The sequence below is a fragment of the Elgaria multicarinata genome, chromosome 6 (genome assembly GCF_023053635.1).
Source record: "Elgaria multicarinata webbii isolate HBS135686 ecotype San Diego chromosome 6, rElgMul1.1.pri, whole genome shotgun sequence".
Taxonomy (NCBI): domain Eukaryota; kingdom Metazoa; phylum Chordata; class Lepidosauria; order Squamata; family Anguidae; genus Elgaria; species Elgaria multicarinata.
The window spans coordinates 65,551,483-65,579,416 of record NC_086176.1 but is presented as its reverse complement, the minus strand read 5'-3'; the positions used below and the strand labels follow the sequence as shown (position 1 = coordinate 65,579,416).

Sequence of the window (27,934 nt, the reverse complement as noted above, 5' to 3'; positions counted from 1 at the left end):
GCAAGACCCTGCCGCATAGGCTTACATTTACACTATTGATTTTCATTTCAGGTCTAGGAAAGGACAGAGGGAGAGAAGTGGAGGGTGAATCTGTGATTGGATTGTGCTTCTTTAAAACGGGGAGACTTGAAAGCGGTATATTTTTACCTGTGTTTCAATGCCATAATCTCTCTCACCTCTAGATAATACAGGAAACTTATCTGTCTAGGGCTGTAGAGGTTTCTTGAGTGATTGCCTTACATTCTGTCGGGCTTTCACAAACAGAAAAGCCCAGCTGAACAGAGAAAGGCGCTAACCAAATTTCGTGTCTCTCGTGTGTGTGTGTGTGTGTGTGTGTTCGCGTGCGCGCGTCTGTCTGTCTGTCTTGCAGAAACCCACTGCGCGAGGCTAAAGGGAAGCCCTCGCGAAAGGCGCCTGGGGACAGCGAGGCCGCTCGACGGGATTTGCCGAGGCTGGACAGCTCCCAGCGGATCCGAGCTGCATCACGCTCAATAGCCAGGGCAGACCCTCCCTCCCAGCGCCGTTCTTGGTGCTGCCGAAGGCAGGACGGGCGGAAGCGGGACGCTGCTCGACATGTTTCGGAAAAAGCGTAAATGTGCGCGAACGGCGAGGCTCTCCCTCGGGCGGCGGCGCGCTCGCGAGGTCGGGGGAAAACCCCGCTCCAGCTCAGCTCAGCCCAGCCGCTCCCTCCCCTCCCCGCGCCAGCCAGGGCTTCCCCGCGCCACTGCTCAGCCCCGGCGGGGGAAGCGACTGCAGTTGACTCAGCTCCCGCCACTCCCCCCAAGCCGCGACAGCTGGCTTTGGGCGCGCCGCTTTCGAGCAAAAAGGCCACATTCCCGCCACTCGCCCGCAGCACCGGCTGCCCCGTGGCTTATAAACGCTCCACCGAGGAACAAGGCGTCTATGGTCTTCCCTCAAAGGGTTAACGAGTGCTCCCTCCCTTCCCTTACTCTCTGATGGAAAAGCATTTTCCAGCTTCCTCCCTGGAACAGGCGGAGGCGCGCGAGCACCGCCTGCCGCGCGGGCATTCCGGGATTTCCCTTTGTTTAGAGCCGGGAATCCTCAGCCTCGGCATTCTTTCCCTCCCGCAATCCCCAAGACTCTCACTCCGGTCCAGTTCTATAGATTTCAATGGAATTACACCGTTTTGTGGTTTGGATATTTTTTTAAAATGTCGTTTTTATGGCATGTCAGAATTCCTGCTCTCTGCCAGTACATTATATACATAGTAGGTGCTTTGAGGATCGCCTCCCTCCCACCCCCCGCCCAAGGCATCTATATTCGATTAAGCCCCCCCCCCAAAAAAAAACCACCCTCAATCACCCTCAATCACACAGAAGACCAGTTTGGCCGAGGCTGCCTGTCCATCTGACGCGCTTCGATTTCTCCTTGCTACCTGAGCCCTCGCATTAAACGCAACGGGTTTCTAGCTCTGGTGGAGGTGGGGGCGCCTTGCACAATTTTTAGAACCATTCAGGAATTCAGAGCATCTAAGACCAATTTAAAGCCTCGCCAAGGGCTCACGCGCACGTCGCCTACACACTTGCAGGGGCAACCTGGGGGAGTCGAGGGCACGATATAGAGATGCAAATTTATTAATATTCTGAGTTTTAGGGGCCGGAGGGGAGAAGGGATGGGATAGGAGACCACCACGCTCTTCCTTCCCGGGTGGGATGGCGAGTCGTCTATATTACTGCTCATTTTAGGCTGCTGAATAATTCTTTAAGGGGAAAGCCCTGGTTTAAACGCCCCTGGAGGAATCCAGATTAAGGGTGGGGGGATAAAAATAACCCTTACCTGTCTGAGCAGCTCTTGCAACAGCAGCGGGTGGTGCTGGTGACAGCGCCTCTCCTCCCGCCCAGGCTTCCACTGCAGTGACTGTCTGGTGGTGGCAGGTGGAATCCCCACCCCGGGCAGACGGAGACACTGTGGGAGGAAGTGGGGGGGGAGGGAGGGGAGGGAAGCAGCACGCGCGCGGCCACCTTGCTGCCTGTCCCTGGCACCAGCAGCGGCACGCGCCGCTCCTGGGATTCTCTCTTTCCCTCTTTCTCTCCCCCCCCCCCCCTACCTCGGCTCGCGCGCTCTTCTTCTCACGCTGCAGCTTCCCCCCCTAACCCTTGCAGGTGACGTGATGCCCGTTGTTTTGGTACGCCCGACCAATCGGACTCGCCGCCTGGATTCTACGGGAGCCGGGATGGGCCCGTCGTGGCGGCAACAGGACTCCCCTCTGCCGACCATAACGCATTGCGCAGGGTGCACCACCGCCTGGTCCTCCTGCAGCTTTAACAGCTCTGACATGGAAACACCATTGCAGTTCCAGCCTGGCTTCTGCTCAGAGCAGCAGCAGCAGCAGCAGCGGCGGCGCCCACACCCGCATTGCCAGCAACAGAGTCAGGAGAAGCAGCAGCAGCAGCAGCAGCAGCCGCCCAGCCCATGCCTCCAGTGCAACAACTGCGCTTACTACGGGGCTGCGGCTGCAGCGGGAGATAACCTGCCGCTCTTGCTCCGCACTTCCTCGCCCCTGTCGGGCGCCTTCCGGACTCGGAGCTCGCCGCTCTCGTGCTCCGCAGCCTCGTCGCGCCAGGGCAGCCAGCTCAACGTGAGCGAGCTGACCCCTTCCAGCCATGCCAGTGCGTCCAGGCAGCCCCACCACTCTTCCCACCAGTACCACCACTCCCACCAGTGCCATAGCGTGCAGCAGCAGCAGCCGCAGCAGCAGCCGGGCAGCCCCAACAGCAGTGTCAGCAGCGGCAGCGGCAGCCACCACTACCAGCAGTCCCAGCAGCAGCAGCGCCGGGAGAGCAACCCTTTCACGGAAATAGCCATGAGCAGCTGCAGGTACAACGGCGGCGTCATGCGCCCGCTCAGCAACCTGAGCTCGTCCCGCAGGAACCTCCACGAGCTCGACTCTGAGTCGCAGCCGCTGCAGCCCCAGCCCCAGCCCCAGCCCCAGCCCCAGCCGCCGCCACACTCCAGTCCCAGCGCCTCGGCCGCCGCCGCCGCCGCGGGGGGCGGCCCCGAGATCGTGGTATCCAAGCCCGAGCACAACAACTCCAACAACTTGGCGCTCTACGGCTCCGGCGGCGGCGGCAGCCAGACCAACAGCGGTGGCAAATCGAGCAAGAAAAAGAACCAGAACATCGGCTACAAGTTGGGACACCGCCGGGCGCTCTTCGAGAAGAGGAAGCGCCTCAGCGACTACGCGCTCATCTTCGGCATGTTCGGCATCGTGGTCATGGTCATTGAGACCGAGTTGTCTTGGGGCGCCTACACCAAGGTATCTCGCCCCAGCGTCGTCCGCGTCCCTTCGCCTCTTCACGCTTCCCCCTTTCCTAATCTTTACTCTTTTCCCCCTCGGACTTTTTAACCCCCTTTCCTTTTCTCGTTGCTTTCCCATTCCATTTCCCCCCACTTTGCTTGGTTTCGCTTTCCATTCTCTCTCTCTCTCTCTCTCATTCTTGTTCCTTTATTTTTCCTACTCCTTAGATACTTTTGTCCCTTCTCATTTGTCTGCACCGCCTTTAGATACTTCTTCCCTTTCTGTTCTCTGTAGAGAGAACCTCTTTAAAACCCTTGCCGGCACCTTAAAGACTTTATTATGTGACACTTTTATTATGGCATAACCTTTGGTGGACGCAGTCCATTTCATCAGATGTGACATTTATTGAGAAAGTCCCAACGACAATAGTGGAAATTAATTCTAAGGAAGTGCCTAATGTGCCTAATGTGGCCGAACCCTGCAATCCTATACACGTTTACTTGTGGAAGTAAGTTCCAACAACTGCATAGCCACAGATTCCTGAGTTCCCACTAGGAAGTCTGTGGGACTGTCCTAGTATATTATGGAAATAGTCTCCAGTGCCACTGTTCTTGAGTACCTCGGTGGGTAGCTAGTTCCAACTTGCTTGCTTTTTCTGCAGCTATTTAAATGCCTATCCATCCATGCTTTGTTATAGAACAAATGTGCAATGTACTTCTGCTACATTACACATTAGACCGTTCAATGAGTAACGCAGGAACTTCTGACTTGTACATCCAATAGAGATTAGCCTAGTCAGATTTCCCTAATCTGCTTTGTATCATTCTTGTTCATCCATACACTCTGAATGAATGCCTTCTGCACTAAGATGCCCTGCATCTGGCATGCAGGCATTTGCAGCTTGTAGCTCCCAAACAGAGCAGCGACAGCTGAATTTTAAACATTGTCTCTTTGTTACCCATACTGCTAAGCTTAACGAAACATTGGGTAATGCCTTGATAAGATAATAGCTTGAGATGGCAGCTGTTTAAACCTCTTGCACTGAAGGTTTCAGCATCCCTTATAAGGGTAATGTCTCCTTGATTGTTTTAATTCCAAAAAGACTTGCCCAATTTTGAGACTAACTTTTTTGGATTGGGGGTGATTTTGTTATTCCCCATTGTTTTGGCAGACTCTTAAGAGTTCATCTGTTTCCAGCACAGGGCTCCTCTGCTACAAAAATGAGTTTTACATTATTATTATTATTATTATTATTATTAGACCATTGGCACTTTTCTCTTTTCTCTTTTTCTTTTTAGGAGAGTAAGTCAGCTAGTAAGCTAAGTCTTCCTAGCAACAGATAGCCTGTGTTCCCCTCTGCGATCTTCAAGATGAAGGGCAAAAAGATCAAAGTAAAAAGTATCTATTTTTTTCTTGCAGGAGTCGCTGTATTCATTAGCCCTAAAATGCCTTATTAGCCTCTCTACAATCATTCTGCTTGGTCTGATTATTGTATACCACGCAAGGGAAATTCAGGTATGTTCCACTTATAAATCTGAGGCTTGCTGCTACCTGTGTTTCAAGGACATTTCTGTGAAACTAAGCAGACTGCGTTGATGCATTCTTACTTAACAGTTAACAGTGCAACCTCTTAGGTGCTGTATTTGCTCCATTGTCTGAATACAGTAGTCTGCATGTACTAGTTGTGCTTTGCTTGTCATCAGAGTCAATTTATTAATGCAAAAGTAAGAGATATAATGCCTGCCCTTCTACAATAACTGCATGTTATGCTAATCCACAGAGGATCACATGATTAACTGTGGCGTCCCCAGTCACCTCTAAATATCAAACCTTGGTGATGTTGTGTTAAGTGTTAAATGTACAAAGATGGGCTTGTTAAAAGAAAAAAAACCTCAAGAAAATATATGTTTACAATCCATTCATAAGTGTCACAAGATGTTCAGTCCTCAAACAATGAAATTTAAGATTTTTTTAAAAAGTCAGCAAAGCACAGTGTTGGTTAAATAGTGGATGACTCACTTTTTCTTTGAATAAACTAAGTTTTCATATCAATTAATCTTGAGACTAAGATACTTTTCACTTAAGACAAATGTTTTTTCTTCTAAGGAAATTGTCTCTGAATTGTAAAAACTACTCCCATACTTATGAAATGTGGCTTCCTGATTTGTCTACTTGCAAAAAAACAAGTAACTCTCTTACACAAGTAGTGATGTATGTGTTTTCCTCTACATGCAACTTAGTGCTGTGTATGTTTACTTGGAAGTATATCCCAATAATTTCAGAGGTACTTACTTTCAAGTAAGTGTGTATAGGATTGCAGTCATGTAAATTATCACCAAGTAGGAAAAGTGTCATGTGAAGGGTATTTTGTATTCCTATATAATGCTGGGCAAGTTTTATTATACCCGCCTTATGGTCATAGTTAATGTCTTTCAAAAGGCAAGAATTTTTTGTGATGATGGAGGGAAATACAAAACATGTAATCACATAGTGTTTTAGGTCATTTTCAGACTAAGCCAGATATATTAAAGGCCCTTATCGAGGTAGAGTATATGGTTTTGGTTCAAGGTCATAGGATCTGATTGACTTAATTTGCATGTAATAAGACATTATTGTAATGATAATCATAATAATGTCTTATTATGATTATTGTTATTAACAGGGTAATCTTATACATATCTACTTAGATTTAAGCCCCACTTCATTCAATGGGACTTACTCCTAGGTAAGTGTGTATGGGATTGTAGCCTTCAACACCCTTTCTTTTCCCCAAAGGTGAGAATACATCTCAATGAAAAGAGTAGGAATGTATGCAAAAACAATATTTTAAAATATATTTTAAAAGAAATCTATTTTTTGTATCTTTTGCTCTTAAAATCATAACCTTTATGCAACATTTCTTCATACACAAATTTGCAGTAAATCTAAGTTAATATTTTCCACACTACACTAATATTATATCATTTTCAATGCCGTAAATAAAACACCCCAGAGTCAGCTGAAGCTTTAAAATCTTACTGCTTGTCATAAAAGATGAATAAAATTTTACTAGTAAATTAATATAGATAAAGCAGATCTTTCAATTTCTTTAAACATACTCTTGATATATAGCAATTTTCTAAAAAGGTCTATTTTCATTTGTAAATAAATGTGGTATATGTGATTAAATTCAATTAAAAATAAATACAAGGCCACAGTTCTTTTTATACTTAACCTGGAGCAAGCCCCATTGAACAGAGCAAAACTTACTTTTGAGTAAACATTCACAAGATTGAGTAGTGTGCGTTATAAAAATGAGCATTGCTTACACTTCAGTGGCTTCTCCCAGCAAATTCAGAGAAGCAGACCTGAACAACAGTTTTGATTCTAGAACGTTTGAACCCAGTAATACCTTAGGGAATTGCAAACATACAAATACTTTGCACTGGTGATTATCTTTATTTTAAGACATGCGTTTACAAAAATGTTTCTTTATTGACTAAAGCACACCTTTTGTTACAGTTCTGTAATTACTTCTAGATATTACCCATTTAAAGGGATCTTCAATAAATAATGAAGTTTTTTTTAAAAAAAACACCAAAGTTGAAATAGTTGTTATTATGTTGTGTTATTATAAAGTAGTTGGTGCAGAGCAAATCTTTGTGGGCATATTAAACAAGGAACCAAGTTTTTTTGTCTCTCTGACTACAACCCTACAGATTACAACGTGATCTGTGGATTATGTGGTTCATTTCATATTTTATCTAAAAGGGCTTTGACTATTTAAATGTATTCTGAAGAAATTTGTATCAATATAAGTTAATAAGAACAGGAAACAGCAAAAGATTTCTCTAATTATGGTGCAATGAAATGCTTTAGTTTTGAAGAATGTAGTACTACATTCTATCCAAGAACATTAAATTATCAAATGATGACAGTTTTGTGATAAAGTTTGAGAACTGAGGGGCTTATTTCAGTTCTGGAAACGCTCTCATGAAATTATCCACTACAAATTGTTTCCTTGGGCTTTTCAGTGTCATGCTCTCCAGAGAACTTAATGGTAGAAAGTTCGGTAGTCTTGTTTTTCTATGCATTTTCAGTAACTATTTTTAGTTCTGGTATAAAGCTTTTTAGATAGCATATAAGCCTACATTAGTAGTAAGTCTATCATTGTACATGAGCAATCTTATAATCTTGGTTGATCTTAGATAAAATATCTAAGCTTTTTTTTCAAGCTGAATTTCTATAGAAAGAAGTATATCATCAGCTCTCTGCACTGTTGCTTTCCTGTTCAGCACTGTGGACAGCTCAAAGTAACAGAAGTTTTGTCTCTACTTGTGTATGCAATTTAGGCTGCAATCCTATACACACCTACTTGGGAGTATGTCTCATTGAACTTGATGGAACTTACTTCTGAGTAGACATGCATAGGATTGTGCTGTAAATATTTTTTCTTACAAAATCAGAAGTACATATGTAAACTTTTAGCAAAAAGAGTATTTAGACCCTGTTTCAAACTATTTGTTGAAGATATACGGTTTCTTTTCATTGTACATATATGTTGCATATACATACTACATTTGTTGTCTGTGTTATCTGTCAAAACATAAAGGAAAACAATACAAGAAATTTGCAAGTAGAGAGGAGTCAAAATTCTTTGATTTTTGTGGAAGGTATTCAGAGGTGATGACCACTTACTTCAAAAACTTTTTAGTTTTCTTTTATTTGGCCAATTTAGTTGAGAAGATTTATCAAATGCTAGAAATCTGACAACTGTGCACAGCTAATCTTCATGTTCTAAACCCATAAGCAAAACAAATAAATGTTTCTGCTGCAATAAATGTGCATGGAATTTTGCAATTGGCAGAAGAAGCCTCCTAGCAGAAAGTGATACTTGGCATGCTGTGAAAAACTTTAAAGTTGTTTTGATTTACAAAGGAGCACAGTCCTTAATGCACATAATATTTCAGAAATTAATTGCCATAAAGTTATTCCAGGTGTTTAATGGATGAACTATTATAACTATCATTTTTGAAACTGAAAAAGAAACATGAAGATCATTCTTTAGGCCAATAGAGGGAGGTATATGTTTTGCTTCAATATGAATCTTAAACACATGTAGGCTGGTGAGAAAATCTTAATGAAGAATTAATGGTTTTGGGGTGTGTTTTTTTAGTGAAAATTAAGAATTACTTTTTTTTTAAAGGGGAGCTATTGTGAATTAGATCTTGTTGCTAAATGGAGTAATGGCTTTCTCTTTCTAGAATACAGCAAATTAATAGCCCATCACTACTTTTACCAAAGGACTTATAGACACAGTACAATCCAGTAAGAAATAAGTCCCATTGAGTTCAATATGGATAGCTCCCAAGAAAGTAGGCATATAGGTGGTAAAAAGACAAATAAAAGAATATGGACTTCCTTATAGTCCAATGGTGACTACCCAATACTGAAGTGAAAATGATTTGTACCTGAAGATATATAATTAGTACCTTCAGTGATATGGTGTTTGCTTAGAATCACCAAATTCTTGCTTATTTTGAAAACACATGTTAGTGCATATGAATGTGAAAGAAAATAGGTTTGAAAAATAACAGCTAGGGCAGATTTGATTACTTTTCTGTAAAGGATTAGTGTCTGCTTGGTTTTCAGTGTTGCCACTAACATATGTTCAAGTGAAAATGAGAGAAACAGGACGTATCAGCATGTAATGCAAATTGCACCTTATTTAGTACTGCTTTGTTGTAGCCATATCATCAGTGTTCATGGAGAGTCAAAATTTTGGTTATTTCCTTCGATTTACAGAAATGTACTACCGTATTTCTTTGATTCTAAGACACACTTTTTCCGCATATAAACATCTCTAAAAATGGGGTGCATCTTAGAATTGCAGGTGCGTTTATTATTTCTTAGAATCAAAGCTTTTTTTCTGTTGGTACTGAAATTAGTGTGCGTCTTAGAATCGATGGCATCTTAGAATTGAAGAAATACGGTATATTCAGTAATTGTGGTGTGAGTTACCCAGATGGTGACGATAGTGATCGGTTTGTAAACCATTTGTGCATATTTCGTAGAATTCTCTCTGTGTGATAGGAAGACCAATAAAAGATATATAGACTGTCTTATAGCAAGTTGGTCCAATCATGCTTGCCTGATACTGAGAATCCTTAGCAGTACCGTTGTTGAGATCCTTTATCTAAGGCCTTTGCTAGTCCTACCTTAAAAAGCGCGACGAGGAGGGGAGAGCCCGCGATGCAACTATCATGGGCTGTTGTGCTAGTCTATATGTCAGGCGTGATGAGCTCACAAAGAGCCGTCGCGCCAGCCATTTTTTTTGTTCTTAAAGGGCCAGATGAGCATGAACGCTCATGTGCCCAGGTAAGGTTGTTTTTTTAAAAAAACATTTTCCCTGCTCCCCCCACCCTGCCTCCGAACGCTGTGCCATGTGCGCAGCTCCTGACTATGCATGAGTAATTTTCATGGCGCGTAGCCGTGAAAATGGGCCACACGGTCCGCGGGCTCGGGCTCAGCCCGAGACCGCAGAAAATACCGGGCCCAAAGGGGTAGGCTATATCCTGGGGCCAGGGAGGGGTGATCCCTCCCTGAGCCTGGGATCCCCTGTGTGTCATCTGGATGCACAGGGATGATCCCAAGTATCAGCCTGGGATATAGCCTGGTCTAGCAAAGGCCTGAATGTCATAATGATTGGGACTGTGTGCAAGGAAAGAACACATGCTGCCATTACACTGTGGTCCAACGGGCATGGTTTGAGAGTGGAAGGCATGGTTGTTTTGAATAATGTAGTCTGATCGGTGAGATGGAATCAGTGGCAGAATATATTTCCCCATCCCACTTGCAGCCCCCCACAATCTGCTCAAGAGAGTTAGGAAACAGATTTTAAATGTGTGTGGAAGGCTGGAGGGGAGAGGAGAGGACAGGAAAGTCCCATCATATGAGTGGACCTCAGCTAACATGAAGGTTGGATCCAACTCCATATCTTTCAGAGCAAAATGTTACTTGGTGGTGATTGCAATTTTAAAAGTGGTTTTTAATCATCATCATCATCATCATCATCATCATCATACAGCTGTTTTTATGATTTTAATAATATGTATGTGGGCTCTTGGTTCTTGATGATCTGACTGAAAGTTTTGTATAAAACCAGTAGTCTGTGTTTAGTTGTTAGGCTTATGTCATTCTTCAGATGGGATAGATGAAATATGCAGAAAAATATTTACAAATTTATACTCTCATTTAGAGATTCTCTCATAACTACAACAAGCAACAGGAAATTCAAATTGGGATTGATTATTTGATTGTTGATTTCAACAATAAGTGCTTCTGGCAAGAAGTTACCTGATGAATGTGTCTGCCTCTTTGTGTTTATTGGTGTTCAGAAATATGAAATATAGAGGTCATGCTAAAAAGCTTGTCCTACATATTTGTTAGCTTTGATAAGCCAAGTCCCCCCCCCCAATGGGGAGCGATGAATTGTGGGGCAAGCAGGCCGGCAGTGAAATGAGAAAGGCTGGTAAAGAGCGGCTGCACCACAGCAGCACAGCCCCAGCAGCAGCATCTCCTTCCCAGCAGGGAATTGCTGAGCCAATCAGCGTGATGATGAAGCCGAAGAGGCGGACCCAGCACAGTGAGATCTTTCCTTTGTTTTGTCTCCCGTTCAATATGAGGCTCCCAAAGGCAGACTTCCCATGTGGCTCCAGGATTGCAGTTGTTGACTTACCCACCCACCCACTCACTCGCAGTAGTAAGATGTCTTGCAATGCCAGAAGTAGTTGCCAGTTAATGGGGCTGGGAAGGAATTTTACCTGCACACCTACTGACGAAGACTGTGCAGGGTTTTTGGCTTCCCTGTTGCAAGATTAATCCCAGTTGATTTGGACTATCAGTAAATTCTTTTTTAGGGATGCTTCCTTTTATAACATTAGTCACAACTTACGTAGGTGTGATAGGCATTGTGCTGGATCCATTGGTGAGGATTCACAGTGAGGATTCTCATAAGGTATCTCGGGAACGTGGCACCAAGACCAGACCAGCATGGGGGCTGTGAGCTGGCCATGTCCGTGGTGGTGGAAAGGGGTTCACATTAACAGTCTGTGCCATGGTGTGCTCCTGGCCCTTCCAACTAACACCAGTGCTCCTGGCATGTGGGACAGAGGAATTGGTCAGCAGGTGGGCTGGCCAGTTACAAGATCCATGCCCTATGGCACCATCAAGCCTATTCAAGTGAGTCAATAAAGTTGTGGCCAATTTATTATCCCAGCTGTGTGTCTATTTGTTCTCATCACTTCACCAACCGGACCCAATTAAGCGCTGCCCACACAATTATAATTGTAGAGCAATTCGTTAGATATGCAGTACATTCCTGTTCATATTTACTCAGCAGTTCATTCTACCTTTTTCAGTGGGACTTACTCCCAAGTAACAACTTTAACAACTTTTTATCCCATATTACCAACTTTAATATAATAGATGCACATTTATAATAAGTGACTGTGTAAGTTTCTAAAATTATTTCTTTTTTTCCCTTGTGAATTTAACAAAACAGAACAGAAAACAAATCGTGGGAGGAGGAGGGTGGAAAGAACAAGCATTACAAGCATAGCGGGGGTGGGGGAGGAGAGTTATGCATAGGCTTCAAGAAAAGCGGACCAAATATCCATGTGTTTATCCACTCACAAGTGGTGACTATATACCACCCATTCAGGCATTGACAGCATTGTGAAATCCTCAGTGTAAAATTCATCAATCCCCCTCAACAATTCATGTATGGTTTTATGTATATAAAACCCTTCCTGTGACCCAGATCTTGTGATTGCATGGTTATAGGTTCAGATGCCTGAACCATTTGTTGCAAGATATTTTGTACTCGGTAAAATTCATATAACTACAAAAAAATAAGATGCACAATTATTGTTACTACTACTATAGAGTTGCTGTAGCTCATGTTTTCATTAGCTTTTGAAGGTTTATTCTAAAATTACTGTAGTAATTCAGCACTATGTTCTTTATATATCTATTTTTTCCCAGTAAACCCCCCCACAAACCATGACATGCTATATAATAAATAAGCCCATTGAGGAATCGTGCTGTCTTTACTAGTGTGAAAAATAAAAATAGGCTTTGTAATAACAAAGAACCATATTTTTGGTAGCTGTCTGGATGCTTCAGTGAATAGATAATGTATGCATAGTTTAGTAAACTATCTATGAAACTTAGCAGGATTTAAAATTAAATGTAAAGCAAAAGAGTACCTAGATCTTGAATAAACTATTATGATTTGGATCCAGAGTTGTGTGGAGCAGAACTGGGTGGTCTCATGGGTGGAAGGTGTGTGATTTTTCATTTATTTTTGCCAGTTTCCCCTTGACCCTGCAAATCTGCTCTGGAAGGCTGAGGCCCCTCCAGAAGACTGTGGGCACTGAAGACTGTAGGGGAGAGAGGAATTGGTGACATCACCACTCCACTTCCTTTCAATGGAGCCCCTGCTGAATCCTTGCTCTTTGTACCAACAGAAGGAGCCCTTTCATTCACAGAGGGGCAATCCTGTGAATGGAGGCAGGAGCCTATGAGGCAGGTGAGACTGAATGAAACAGTGTTTAAATAAGAGAAAGCAACCCCAATAAAGGTGGTGGTGGTGGTGGTGGTGTGGGGACTAGCTTAATTTAACATTAGATGTTATTGCTTCAAAGTGGGTCTGCTCATAAATCTGAGGTTACTTCTCTGTCCTGCAGATGAAAAGGGGAAAGCATACATCTGCACCCTTTTCTTTAATATTGGGTTCTATCCAATGTTGCATAAGTAAACTTCCCGTTCCTCTCCTCCACCTTGTACCTCTTGCATGCTTCAATGTGTTCTGAAAGCTCCCACCCCAAACACTATGGAGAAGATCTGGGGTGTATGCAGGAGGAAAGGGACACAATTCTGTCAGTGGTGTCTGTTCTACTGGTAGATAGACTGGTGATTTGCACTGCATTTATGCTAAAACAGTGTATGGTTTACTTTGCCCTGCCTTTATGCTAAGAGCCTGCTCCTGATTAAAACCCAGGTTCACTACGTTTTAGGGGACACTAGGGCCATTTCAACACCTGCCTTTTTTCCAGGGATCGTCCAGGCATCATCCCTGTGCATGCAAATGACACACAGGGGATCCCGGGAGCAGGCAGGGACGATCCCTCCATTTTCCTGGGATATTCCTTAGGTGTAGAAAGGGCCTAGGATATCTTTGCATTTTAGTGGGATTATGGTGATGGTTATTCCATAGACTAGTATTACACAGAAAACATCCAGCTGTCTTCTATTACATTGGTATGTTTTCTATTTACATCTCTAAAATTCAGTGTAAGTGAAAATGTCATTTTAGATAAGTCTTCTAATGACACACTAAAAGACAGTTTCTCTCTCTAGAACTCTATCGCTGAATGAATAGCCTGTGAAACAATGTGGAGCATTCTCAAATGTATACACATTCCTGCTTTGGGATCCTTCCTGACAGGGGTTCATAGACCCTTACCGGCATTCCCAAAATGCTTTGCCTTGGCAGAGGACTTTCTCAATGACTGCTTCTGTCTGCAGCCCCTTGCATCCTGCTGGATGCTGAACTGGCATCTCCCCAACTCTCCTGAGAAGTTGCAACATCTTTGGGAATTGCAAGAACAGTTGCTGTGGACAGGGAGTGCCTAAAAAGTTCCAGTGTATTTCATTTGTTACTTTATGTTTAATAAAAGAGTGTTATGTCTGCAGTTCTACACACAGTTACTGGAAAATAAGGCTCAACAGCATGTTACATGGCAACACAGTTTTTTTTTTTTAAAAAAAAAAAACATTTGCCCCCAATAGCACCTTTTTGCTGCAAATTGGGAGAAGAGGGGGCAATTTAGAAATGGAGAAGTGACTGCAGGTGCTTTACTGTCGAACGGTCTCATCTCTTTGCAAGTTTGTGGGAGGAATTTATGGGGAAGGAGACAGGTGGTGGAAGGATTAAGTTTCCCTCACATTGCTTGTTCTCTTCAAATTATCACTTCCCAATTTTGTTTTGAAGCAAAGAAATCTATAATTGTAATGCAGCTCCCCCAAACCCCGTTGAATTCACAAGGATTTTATTCCCAGGACAGTATGCTGAGGACTGGGTATTTAGGCTATATCTACTATATATAACAAGGCTCTGGATTTTGACTGGTTGCATATATTATTATAAAAACATTCCTTATTTATCTCTTTAGATTTGCTTTTTGTTTTTTAAAGGAGAGCAAAAGACTAGCAATTCCTCAAAAGCTAAAAGTTCAACTAAAGGGAATGGCATAGTCAGCAATAAAAGATAAGTTGCATTAGTATGTAATAATCCTTGTATCAGATTCAGCACAGATATTAATCCTTCGTTCAAAATATTCTGTGGCCTTGCTCAGTTATCTTTCTACTCTCATATCCTAATAATTGCTCCTGGTTTCTGCCCCACCAGTCAGTTTGGCCATGAGCTGCCACTGCTTCTCTGCCTGTAATCTTCACTTCTCCAGATTTATCACCCTCAGCAGCCCCCTTCCCCCTTGGTCCCTTACCGGGCTCTGCCGCCGTCGCCGCACGGGCGGCGACGGCGGCAGGGCCCGGTAACCCCCCCGCCCTCCTCTCCCGGCCTTACCTGGCACCACTCCCCTCCACTGCGGAGCTCCAATTCAGAGCCGGAGCTCCGCGGCGAAGAGGAGCGGAGTATGGGCAGAGCGGCGCGGAGCGGGCCGATCTGAAATTTTCGGATCAGCCCGCGGGGCAGAGCGGGGGGTCCGTGCACACCCCTAGTTTATAACAGTAGTGACAACTGTTAGGGCCCAGGACACACTACATATAGTTTTCAAACTCTTTTCAAAGTGTCATATCCTGCTTGGTGTAGATCTGCCCTAAGACTCACCTGTTTATCTTGGCCGATAATTTAGTTAGGGCTCTACTTTGGTGTTAGCTGGTTTTAGTGGTTAAATTTTAATTTTATCATCATCATCATCATCATTATGGCTTTTAAGTTTGGCTGTACACTAGAGGTGTGCAAAGTGGGTCTTCTCCAACTTGAAATTCGATCTGGAGCTCTGAAGAGGTGTTTCTCCACCTCAATTTCTGGAGCAGTCCCCTCTCTGCCTCATCAAATTACCCGTTGAAGAACTGTTCCATTTTCGGTTAACTGCTACATTCTTGTCAATGAAAATTAACAGAAATGTTTACAGATCCCTCAGTTTTAAACATAAACACATGAAAATTGGCACCCAGACAGCTTTTAAAAGGGGCTTTAGGCATGCCAATTTTGGAGCAGATCCCTTTATACAATGATTTATAGGGAATTTTTAAACTGTGAACTCAAATGTCCTCTCTCAGGCACCTCTTGTGGGGGAGAGGGAAATGAAGCAGTGGGAAAGCTCTTAGTGCAATAATAAATAAGTAAATATATTAATAAATGCCACAACAGCAGCACACAGCTTGCCCAACCTCAGAGAGGACTGTTGGTCGGGCACATTGAAGCGAGTTGAGTCAAGGCAACAACAACAGCTTCTCCTTAGGCTAGGCGGCTTGGAGGAGGAGGAGAAGCCCTCCACTGCACTGGAAGCCCAGCTAGCCTATAGGAGTAATAGTTTAACTGAAATAATAAAGAACCTGCCTGCTGAACTCAGGTGTAGACGAAAGCTTACTGACTCAGGTGTAGAAGCAAGCCCAGCAGCACTTTCATACTGTGGCTGACTTACGAGTCTGAGCAGAAACATGCAACCAAGCAGCCCTGCACTACCTATCTCTCCCCTCCCCTTAGCCAAAACCACCAGCAGCAGTGCATCCCACGCCTCATGATGGAATGTTATCAAAGTGTGCTTTATTAGTTGTATACTGCTTGTGTGCACGGCACAACCCTAAGACACTCAAACATACAGTACGAGAAGACATTTGTAACTTTGAAGCCAAGTGCTGCTGGGAAGGCTTAACTTAGAGGAAGGAGAGCTAAAGCACATCAAACCGTTAAGGGGAATAATAACATAGTAGGAAAAAGCTTGAACAGAACAGGCAGCAATATTTCCAAAAGGATTTCAATTGAAATGGCTTTCCCCCCTGATTTTAAGTTAAAGAACACCCCCACACACACACCTGCCTTGCGTGGACTTAAATGAATATTTGAAGGAACAAGTCAAAGAAAAGTCTTTTTAAAAGGATTTCTTAAGATTTTTGGATGCGCATATGCTGGGAGTGGAACAGCTCAAACAAATGAAGCATTAAAGACAGTCGAATTAAAAAAACAAGACTCTCTCCTAAATAAATTCAATTGCAACAAACACTAAACAAACAGAATGTTTGCACTCTTTCTGTCTCTGTCTGTCTGAAACAAATGCTGCAAGACCGAGAACCCCAATGAGTGAGATAAAATTATTAGCATTCCCTCCCCTGAACAGTGATTGGAGGAGAATATGGTCATGGACAATGCTGTGGCAATTCCTAATTGGTTGGCCACAGATGTCAATATCAATTATCAAAACTACCCCACTCCATCACCAAACGTTCCTTATTCAGAGGTTTTCAATTAGACACACCACACACACAAAACGGTCATGTTCCTTATTGGGATGTTTTCAATTAGCTACACACCCCATTCAAAATGGTCAAATAATTTCGGAGATGTTAGAAGCTCCAATTGGGCCGTCTCTAATCTGAATTTATTTGATGGGTTTTAGAAGCAGCCAATCTCTGCTCTGGAAGATCAAATGCTCTGCAGATGTTCACAGTTACCAGATAATTCCGGGGCGGAGATCACTCCCCTACTGTACAGTGTCTTCAGAGGGTTTATCCTACAAGGTGACATATAAAACTTTAAAATAAATAAGCACATGGTAAATTGGAATTAAGACTGAATGTACTTATGATAAAAATGCTAGATCATGTATCCCATCAATCAACATAACCATGTATCCCATCAATCAACATAATCCTGTAACATTCAAAATAATATACTTAATAAGAAACAATATAAATAAAAGTATGTTGCTGTAGAGCAGAATTTAGAACTTTATTTATTTATTACATTTCTAAAATACTGAACAAGACACTTGTACAGCTGTTAGCAACCCATACATTTATCATATACTCATGTCTTTATCAGTATGTTAGCTAACATCTACATTTGCTGGTGTATAAGCCTGATAGTTTCCTAACTGGCCTGCCATCCTAAATAGGAAGTAAGCCCTATTGAAGACAGTGGAATTTACTTTTGAGTAAACATGCATAGGATTGTACTGTAAGCAAAAATGTTTCCATGTTTGAAAGAGAGCAAAAAATAAATGGAAAAATAAATTATAGCTACCATGAATGGAGCAGAAGACAGTATATGAATCAGAAGTCAGCATAGGACTTCAAAAACCTCGATCTACAGGAGTATATAGTAGAAGTCATCCTATGTTTTGTTCAGCTAAAAGGTTGCCGTTGTAACTGCATTTTTTCTTGGTTCAGTCCTCCCCACTGGTATGAAGAAATCCATTCAGTCAGAGAACAGTGAGTAAGTATAACTTTTCTGAGTACAGCATATTCTGTCACCTCATTGCCATATCCTGATGTCTCCATAACACAGACTGCAATCCCAAACTATTTTGCTATCTGAATCAGGAACTGGTGTCCCCTATACCAACCTCCCTCTCCCTGTTAAGGAACTTAGCACCCTAGACCAGCCAAGTTATTCTGGAACTTAAGGCAGAATATTCCAGAAGCATCTTTGCCTCTCCTTTGGGGGGAAAACCAAGAGTAGTAAATTGAATATCTAACCATTTCATGGTGCCCCAGATCAGCTGCCTGAGGTGGACATCTCACTCTGTGTAAAGGTAGGGCTGTCTCTAATCTTAAAATTAGTGTTGTTTCCTTGTTCAAGAGGAAATTTAAGCAGCAGTTGGAGTGGATGGGAGGGATCTCTAAAACAAACAAGACAACTGACTACATTTATACCACTAGAATGGAATTGTGCTGTCCTATAAACTTCTAATCCAGCAATGTAGGGGTAAATTTTGAAGGCCAACACTCATCATAACAGACCCCATAGCCACACATCTCCAAGTGGAGGCCAAAAAGGCAGGCAGCTGTGTTGATTCATATCAACCAACCATTTCTAGTAGTTTTCATCTCCTCCAGGAGCAGGACTTTTGTAAAGGTTGTGTGTCTTAGTTGCCTATTCAAGACCGAGCCACCCCCAAAATACTTTGTATCACAGCAGGGAACAACAGATTGTTTCTAGGGGAAAACATTTTCTCCCAGCTACTGTGAGAATTGCAGCTAAGTTCAGAGGGAACTGGGCATTTGGAGGTGGCAGATAACATCATTGTCCCTGTGAATAAAAAAGTGTCTGCAGGTCTCGAGTCCATTACACCACTGCCTAAATCTGCTCTGAATGCTCTGGGATCACACACTGTTGGTGGGCTAAGCAGCAGATCAGTAGAAAGGGGTATCTCTTTTGACTTTGTTCTTAAATCAGTGGGTTGATGTACAATAATATCTGCTTTCTCAGCTTCCTCACCTTACAGAAGGATTCAAATGTTGAAACTTGAGTTTCATCCTACTACACTGTTTACTCCCACTTGAGGGAGAATCAGGTCATGGCCTTGTATTGAATTATAATTGCATTACCTATTAAATGTAGTATATGAAATATTAAAATGAAGACATTATTAAAATGGCGATGCATGGATTTCATCTGGCCACCTATCCAACATGTGTAAACATCAACCCAGTACATTCAGAGGGTTGGTTTTACTAATATATTGGTGACTTTCTGAAAGATCAATTTTTAAAATTCATTTAGCTAAATAGTTTCCAAATTACTACACACATAAGTCTTGAGAGTGCTGATTATTTCTTTTACTGTAGAATAAAAAAAAGCTGCCTCTCAATACACAGGCTGGTGATAACTCTTTAAGAATTGGCAACATAAATAATCTTTAATGCCAAATATGTTGTTTTGAAAAGTTTATCCATATAAATCCATGTGCTTGCAAATGAAAAATAGCTTAGCATCCTAACAGGAACGTGAAATATCAATCTTCACCAAGGTGGAAATTGGATTGTAACATATGAAGAAGACTGTATTGGGAAATGCTGTGATGTACCAGGATGAATGAACTAACAAGAAAATAAGTGATGTCAGTTCAGCACTTCACTTTCTACATCATCAAGGTTACAAGGAGCAGGCAAACAATGAAGAGAGGGTCAGACGTTCCCGACTCCTGTGTTATCTGGTCCACTTGATTTATCTTTTTAGTAGCTGGCTTGTAGCGGACTCCAAGCATTCCAAATTCACATTCATGTGGACAACATAACTCGTGATTTCACTGATGATATAGTGGCAACTGGAGTAGCTAGATAATCACAGAAATTGATATCTGCAGTGTTCATGATTGGCTTGTTCACATTTTATACTTCTTTATGCAAGTTCATGCCTCTGGATGATTGGACTGTTTGTACAGAGAGTAGGGTGCTTTGAGTGAACCATCCTCAAGTATTTTTCACAGGACAGGGGCTCTAGGTCACAGTGCTGTGGTGAAGGGTAGCATGGTCGATAACTTAGCATTTTCTAGTGATTGACATTCGATGTCCCTGCCCCAAATGATCTAAAAACATGTTTTGTCTCCCTCTTGAGTTGCACTGGATGGGTTGAAAGGGAGAGGAATCTGAAGCTGACTGAGTGTTGAACGCTATACATTAATATTATACTACAGTTCAGGACAGGAAATGGAGAATACTGATAGTGTCCAGTTACAAGCAGAAGAGAAATTTGAGCAGGGCTTTAGGATGTCAAAGGGTTCACAGCAACTTCACTCACTTTTAATTCAGAATCACGGGTTGAGCACCTACTAACAATGCATTGTGATCTCCCTGGTATGAAAAATAAAACCACCCGTGCCATTTTTTTTAATGGAAGCAGTAATTGGATAGGATGAGGGCAGCGTCAGTTTGCATATCCCTACAAATCAGGTCATCTAAACCCAATGACCTGAATAATAACAACAAGGTGGTGGTGGTTGTTATCGTTATCTTCTATCATTTCTACAGCACATTTAATCTGCAAAACTTAAATTTTACCTTCATTTTGTCTATATGTGGGTGCTCTATTCTTACAGTGCAGAAAGCGTAATCTAATCTAATCTATACATTACTTTCTTCAGTTTGTGAAAGATAGATATTTAGAAATATATTCCTAAATTTAAAATCCTTGATATAATTTCACACAATGTGAGGGGTAAATCAAATTTTCCCTTACACAAAATGTAGGTTAAAACATCTAGTAACTTATATCAGGAAACTCATTAGGCAAGCGTTTCATCCACAGAATTTTATGGATATGCAACTGTTCTAAAGTCTGTATACAAATAAACTAAACTGGACTTGAACATTCCCTAACTGAAGGTATTTATAAATGTTAGTTCTATAAAATGACATAATGTTTTTGTTTAACACATTGATACTACATCACTGAGTTCTTCCTATTTTAAGGAAGGTTATCACCCAGTGGATGTTCAAGATGAGCTGCCTGCAATGAAAGAGTTAAGAGTGATCTGATGAAGAAACGAAACAGCTATAAATATCTGGAGTAACTGTTATCTTATGTTGTTGTGTACATCACTTGGACTGTTTGGCATTCAGTATTGTATCTCTGTGTTCACAGTAATTTTTCAGTGTCACAAACAGTTGTCACTTACCACAATAGTTTTTTCATGTATCATTGGTACCTTTTGATTCTTTTGTTCTGGTTAGTGGCCCCTCTCTTTTTACAGTATTGAGTGGAACTCTTCTTTTTTCTCTTGGTGTTGATTTCCTGGTTCAAGCTGTTCATCATGAAGCATATTTATGCAAAATAACTCTACTTACCCAAAGACAAAGTTGGCAAATAAAAGAACCAAATATTATCGTTAGAATATTGCGGCAGCATGTAAACATACTAGTCTATATTTTAGTTTTAATGCCCCCTACCCCAGTTGGTTTTCCCCCTCCCTTCCCTGTCTGTTACTGTGATTTTAGGTTGTAAGCCGTATGGCAGATTGTCTTGTTTTGTTTTATTCTGTACAGCACCATAAACATTGATGGTGCTTTATAAATAATAATAATAATGATAAACAGGGAAGCTAAGTTTGTCATTCACAGAAGACTGTGAATGGAAATAATAACAGGTGGAAATAATGTAGGAATCCTATAATAGGGTGGATTTTGTTTTAATCACGCTGATTTAATCACTGGGAAGAAGTCTCAATTTAATCCTTGATTTCAATATACTGTACTTCTACTTAAATAAAATGGTGTCTTTCCATTGATTGATATAATAATCAAAACCTTTACTTCTGCAGTGGTAAATAACGCTTTGAACAATGAAGGCATGATATAATTTAAAAGCAAGTATTTATTTGATATTTTCAGATAAATTTGATATCGGAAAACCTATTTTCATTTACTGTGTTTTATTGATGCTGATATTTCCACTGACCTTAGTGTGTTAATGTTAGGACTTATTGTTTATGGTTGTTTTGGGGATCAGGCATGAAATACACTAAACTGTATTAGGAAAGTAGTTGGGGTTTGCTAATTTAAATATTGGCAGTATCCAATGTGGCTGCTCCATCACTGCTTGCTCCATTGCACTTGTAGACCCACAAATTGTGCTTTTAAAAATAACCCCAGAAATGAGAAACACTTGTTTCTCAATTGTGTCAGATCAAGAGGTCCCTTCTGCAAACTCCACTGACCGGCCTCATTCCAGAAATGAGTGTTTTTCCTGGTTTTAGTTTATTTTAAGACGGCAGAAGCGGTAGGTCCTGTGAGTGTATGGGCACAATAGGATATTTGCCATTGTTTTATTTGAACAATGTCTGTGAAGGTTTGAGGCCTACAGAGGCAAGGTAATAAAGGCCTGGAGTTTTTCTGTTTGGAGGGGATATCCCAGAGATGACTGGTTTCATTTTACTGGTTAAGATTCATCTCCCACTTAAGTTCCATTTTTCCAATTAAGTTTCATTTCTTCAAGATTGAAACAGCACTTTCAGTTTTGGGGGAGAGAGCCAGCCAAAGAGGCAGAGCAGAAAAAGAACAGAGCATGAGGAAGGACTTGCAGTTTAAAGGACTTGCATTTTGCAACTTTTAAAAATGCCTTTGTATCACTCAGCTGTATTAACTAAATACCTTTGATTGCTTTACTTCACCAGTAAATGTTTGTGTTAAGCCACAACTGTCTGGAGTGTCAATCACCCCACATCTAAAGCCTAAACCCCATGTTACTGGGAAAGGGTAGGAAAAGGAAGAAAGTGGGACTCCTGAGGAAGCAAAGGTCTTAAGGAGTTGCTCAGGAGGTCCAGGACATAGAAGGAACCTCAACAAAGTCATACTTTTTCTTATCAAAACACATTTTACATTTACCAGTACAATTATAAATTAATTATTTCTGTCATTCAAACAAATATAAAATTTGGTTTTTGCCTTATTTTTTAAAAATAAATAAATCTTGGGCTGTATTCCCATACATCAGAGGTGCAGAACGTCTGGCTCAAGGGCCACATTCAATCCTCCTGGAATCCCAACCCATTCTTCCAGGATTCCTGAGATGGCCACAACGTATTAGAATCTGGCCTAACACCGACACATTAGCTAGCTATAATTCCAAAGACACACAGAGATAGTATTAACTGGGGTTACATGCTTCAACTGGGATTTTTCCAATCCATCGTGCTTCCATAATTTTCCATGTACAAAATGCTCACAGCTCATATCAGTTGAAAGTGGTTTTTTGCACACTTAATGTTTAACCCTGTGCCCACTTTCCTAGGAGTAAATCCCATTGAACTCACTGGAGCTTACTTCTGAGTAGACATGTATAGGTGTGCACTGTTTTAACTATGGGCCTGTCTTGCATCCCGCAGCTATTTACAAAATAGTAAGGTAAAGGTGTCCCAAGTCTTAGTAAAAAACAGTAAGTAAAATAGTGAGATGTTAACATTTGGGTGACTAAAGCAATATTGTTGAGGTTTTCATAATGGAAAAGCTCAATAACACAAACACCATTTTCATTTTAATATGAATATGTCTCTCTCTGTGTGTAAATAATTAGAATCCAAGTAATATTTGAAAGTATGATGTGTTGTGTCTTTAAAAAACCACTTTTTTTTAGAATATTACTGAAATTCTTTTTGTTTAAAAGAAGTCCTGGTAACGTTTCACTAATGTTTACCTTCTGTATTTCTTTGGCAGTTGTTTATGGTGGACAATGGAGCAGATGATTGGAGAATAGCCATGACTTATGAGCGCATTTTCTTCATCTGCTTGGAAATCTTGGTGTGTGCTATACATCCGATCCCTGGCAACTATACATTCACATGGACAGCCCGGCTTGCCTTCTCCTATACCCCATCTACAACAATAGCTGATGTGGATATAATTTTATCCATACCAATGTTCTTAAGACTATATCTTATTGCCAGAGTTATGCTTTTGCATAGCAAACTTTTCACTGATGCCTCATCCAGAAGCATTGGAGCACTAAATAAGATAAACTTCAATACTCGTTTTGTTATGAAGACTCTAATGACAATATGCCCAGGAACTGTACTCTTGGTTTTTAGTATCTCCTTATGGATAATTGCTGCATGGACTGTCAGAGCTTGTGAAAGGTAAGTTTCCCTTTATTTACACATTTCTAATAAGTGGCTCAGCTGTATTCTTCTAATACCTTGATACCACCACTCCTACCTAGTTCAGCTTTCCTGTCCCATGAATGCTAGTGCTTTTGTGTTTAAAGCCATGTTGGTTCCCTGCAATGGTTAACTTCTTCCTCTGAGGCATATTAAGGAGAAGATTAAATTGAAACATAACTTTGCTATAATATAATGCTGAACTTAATTTATTTCACTTTACCTAAACTAGTATTTAAGACATTCAAATCTGTCTTCATTTTATTGTGCCTTACCTAGAACATTAAAGAAATCAGCGGAGAACTAAGTAAATTTATTGTCATTATTGTTATGCTTTATAATTTTGATATTTTAATTATGTTATAATAAGGTAATTAATGTGATGATGCACATTTAATAATGGAAAAACATACAGGAGAACTGTTGCCTCACTTATGTTGGTGAACTTTATCCTATGTAGTAAGTAATAAACGCAATGTAACTTCATGTAATTCTCAACATTTTCTGTAGGCAGGTCTTTTTAATTATGGTGAAATGTTGCTTACGGACATAATGGCCAGGTAACTGAGACATATGGCTATGGATGTATTTATTTAAAAGATGTATAAGTCTACTTGGAAGTAAGCCCCATTGAGTTCAATGGGACATACCCCCAGTAAGTGTGTATAGGGTTGGAGCCTCTATTTGTAATTTAGTTGGATGAGAAAATAAAATGAATGGTTTAAAAAAAAAAAGAAGAAGAAAAAGAGCCAATTCAAACACACTCTCCTCTCCTCACTTTTAAAACTAAGGCCATAGCTAGACCTAAGGTTTATCCCTGGATCGTCCAGGGGTCAAACCTGTTCATCTAGGAGACACACAGGGGATCCAGCGCTCAGGCAGGGATGAACCCGGGATGATCCTGGAATAAACCTTAGGTCTAGCTACGGCCTTTCTACTTGTTTGCATTTGTGCTATTCATTGTTTATCACGTATCACATCTTCTCACCAATAAATAGATATATATCCAGTATAGTAAGCTGAATAGAACATAGTTTATCTGTATTCATTTTATGTTTTTAAACGAATAAATAAAATCCACCTGTATTTTGAGAAGTGGAGTTTAGAAGATTGTCAAGCAGTGTTTGATATCTTATATTTGTAGAGGAACAAGGAACTATTTGTCTTGCAGTGTCCAGGGGAACAACCCAGCATTTCAGTGGGAGGGCAAAGCATGCACTTAAATCTTTCCCAGGTAACCTAATAGTACCGAAAGTAGTTTGCCTTGGTTGGATTGTACTTTTCTAATTTTAATAATGTGCTATGTTAGAATTTTATGTTCATACAAAATTAGACAAATCAGCTTTAGTTGTTGAAAGTAGTGCATTGCAGTTGTGACTCTTGAAGTTCTTTGTAATATGCAGATATGTAAAGTAATATAGTCAACCTTTGAAAAATTTGCCCTGCAAGTGGCATAAGATATTTGGCCAGTGCCTACTCTACCCTTTGCCCAGTAGTGTAAATTGAAAAATAATCTCTTACAGATAATGTTGGTCTTTTGGTTCTTCCCCGTCTGATTTGAAAGACAACATTAATCACCACCCATGACTATGCACTTTCTTTAAATAACCAGAAACTTAAAGTCAAGTATAAAGTCATTATGTTGTGTTGTGAACTAGAGAATTGGTGTAATGTCATGTCCAAATTACAGAGAAAATTTTACACAAATAAATCCACATGTACCTCTGCTAAGACGTAAGCTGGTTCTCCGTGATTTACTATACTTGATCACCAGTGGGGGCTGGTGGCTCCGAAGTCCACTCCAGGTTTCAGTCAGAATACTAAAGGTAGTTTGTTTAGACATCTGACTGGTTCTGACAGAAACCCGGAGTGGATTCACCTCCCCATTGACATTGGAGCTGCCAGCCTCCACTGCTGATCACTTTTATTGCCTACTCTAGTGCAATGGTCCAAGCCAGTTAGCTTCTTATTAGCATATTCCACCCATTTTTAAGCACCAAGCTTTGTTTATGTGGCTGACATGACGCCAGCAAAGCAGGACATGGATAAAGCAGGACCTGTAACCAGGAAATTTTGAAAATGGAGCCATATATTAGACGATTGGGACAAGGGATGGTGACTATATCATTAGTGGACAGTTCAAATTCATTAAATTAGTTATTGGATCATGTAAGTCCATGATGGAGTGCTGATAGATGTCCAGATAGCACAGCTTTCCAGCTGCTGTAAGGATAGAAAGCAGTTTGGACTATTGGGCCCACCCAGTAATTCTATCAGTTTGATTGCTTTTTCATTTATTATTTCTTGAATTCCTTTCTATAAGAATAATAATTATAGTTTGTTGTCATAAATAAAATTGTCCTGGGAGGGGGGGAAACAATTCTTACTTATGAGAACTGCACAGTGGGATGTCTCATCGAAACTGGTGTGATTTAAAAAACAAAACCCCTAAATGCTACCTTTAAAAAAAAAATAGCACAATGCCAGGGGAATCAGATCTTTGTTTCCTCGCATTAATTGGAGTTGCATGCCTAATTTCCTGCACACCATGCTGCAAATGTCTCCCTAAAGTTGTATGTCTTGCAAAAGTGACGCATTGAATCCTTGTCACTTGCTTTGACTGCAAGCTACTAATTAGTCAAGTTTTAAAACATAGTGAGAAATATATAGTAAGAAACCTTTATGGGATGGAACATCAGACTCACCTATTCCAAAATATTTCTTAATTTGTTATCAGAAGCAATATAGGGAAGCATGCCTATTTTATTCCTCTTTTACTTTTTATGTCTGAAGTAGGCTTCCAACAAGGCAGGGGAAAGGGCTAACATGCAGAGGTCAGACAGGAATATTTGTAAGAATGACATTGGTTAGCAGGTCAATTGACTGTTACTGTTAATCTATTTGGCCCACAAATGGTGGCTGCTGTTAAAGGTCGAACACATAATAATAATAATAATAATAATAATAATAATAATAATAATAATAATAATTCAGTTGATACCAAGGGGTAACAAGAATGAAAGCTTGAGTGGAAAAGTCCATGAATGCCATGATCTTTCCCTTGTCTTGGCTATCCCTATCTGTGGATGATAGTGATTTCTATCTGCAGGTATGGGGCTTGTTCACATATTATGATTATTACTTTCCTAACGAGAGATTCCATAAAACGGCTCCTCTTTCTGTATACAAACTGCAAAAAAGGTAGTAGTGGCATGATAAATATGCTAAAAATCATTCCTCCCCCACCCACATTCTACTCCGATGTTGAGATTAATCACTTCAAATTGTGAAACACTCTTCTGATGGAGATTCATCCAGCTCCCTCTCTCTTTTCATCTTTTGACAGATAGTAAATACATTTTAATTCAATATAGTGTTTCATTAGTGTCCTGCTGCTTTTTATACTGGGTTTGCTGGAGTTTAAGACTGCTGCCTTTTGGTATTTTAACTACCACTTATTGTTGTAATGGATGGGTTGTTTTTTTTTACTGTGTTTTATTGTGTACCACTTCGGTTATTATTTTAATAGATAAGCAGGTTACAAATAATAAACTAAACTTTCTTGCTAATTTCTCGCTAAAGAAAATAGACGTGAAGAAGTTGCAGTTGGGAGAGAAGTTGTAAACAAAAACAAGAAAGGTTTACTAACATTCTGGGTCTGGTTTAGTTAACTCACTTTATTACTGGGACCCTAGAATTGAGGGAATTGTACAGAGCCCATTGCAATCATTAGATGACCAGCATGGCATTAGCGCCATTTGCCTAAAGACCGACCTGGGTTGCTCAACTAGTGATTTAACATCTTTCTTTCCCATTGCAAAACTTTCAGAGGAAATAATCAAAGCTGCCATAACTGGTACCCAGTGTAATCCTGCAAGCCTCATGCCTGAGCTTATTTATTTATTTATTACATTTCTATACCGCCCAATAGCCGAAGCTCTCTGGGCGGTTCACTAGCTTTTCCTAGTAAAAGAGAGGAAGATTTTGGTTGATACAGTTTCATCATTAACATCAT

The 27,934-nt window shown here is 40.9% G+C and overlaps 1 protein-coding gene across 1 annotated transcript in view; it reads left to right on the top strand.

Moving 5' to 3' along the window:
* Positions 1 to 367: 367 nt before the first annotated feature.
* KCNN2 (potassium calcium-activated channel subfamily N member 2) overlaps positions 368 to 27,934 on the top strand; it is an 88,960-nt gene continuing 61,393 nt past the window's right edge. Inside the window, exons 1-4 of the mRNA XM_063129516.1 lie at positions 368 to 595; positions 2,124 to 3,277; positions 4,679 to 4,774; positions 23,480 to 23,898. Coding sequence (XP_062985586.1) covers positions 574 to 595; positions 2,124 to 3,277; positions 4,679 to 4,774; positions 23,480 to 23,898 — 1,691 coding nt within the window. The 5' untranslated portion in view covers positions 368 to 573. The remainder of the gene's footprint in view (positions 596 to 2,123; positions 3,278 to 4,678; positions 4,775 to 23,479; positions 23,899 to 27,934) is intronic.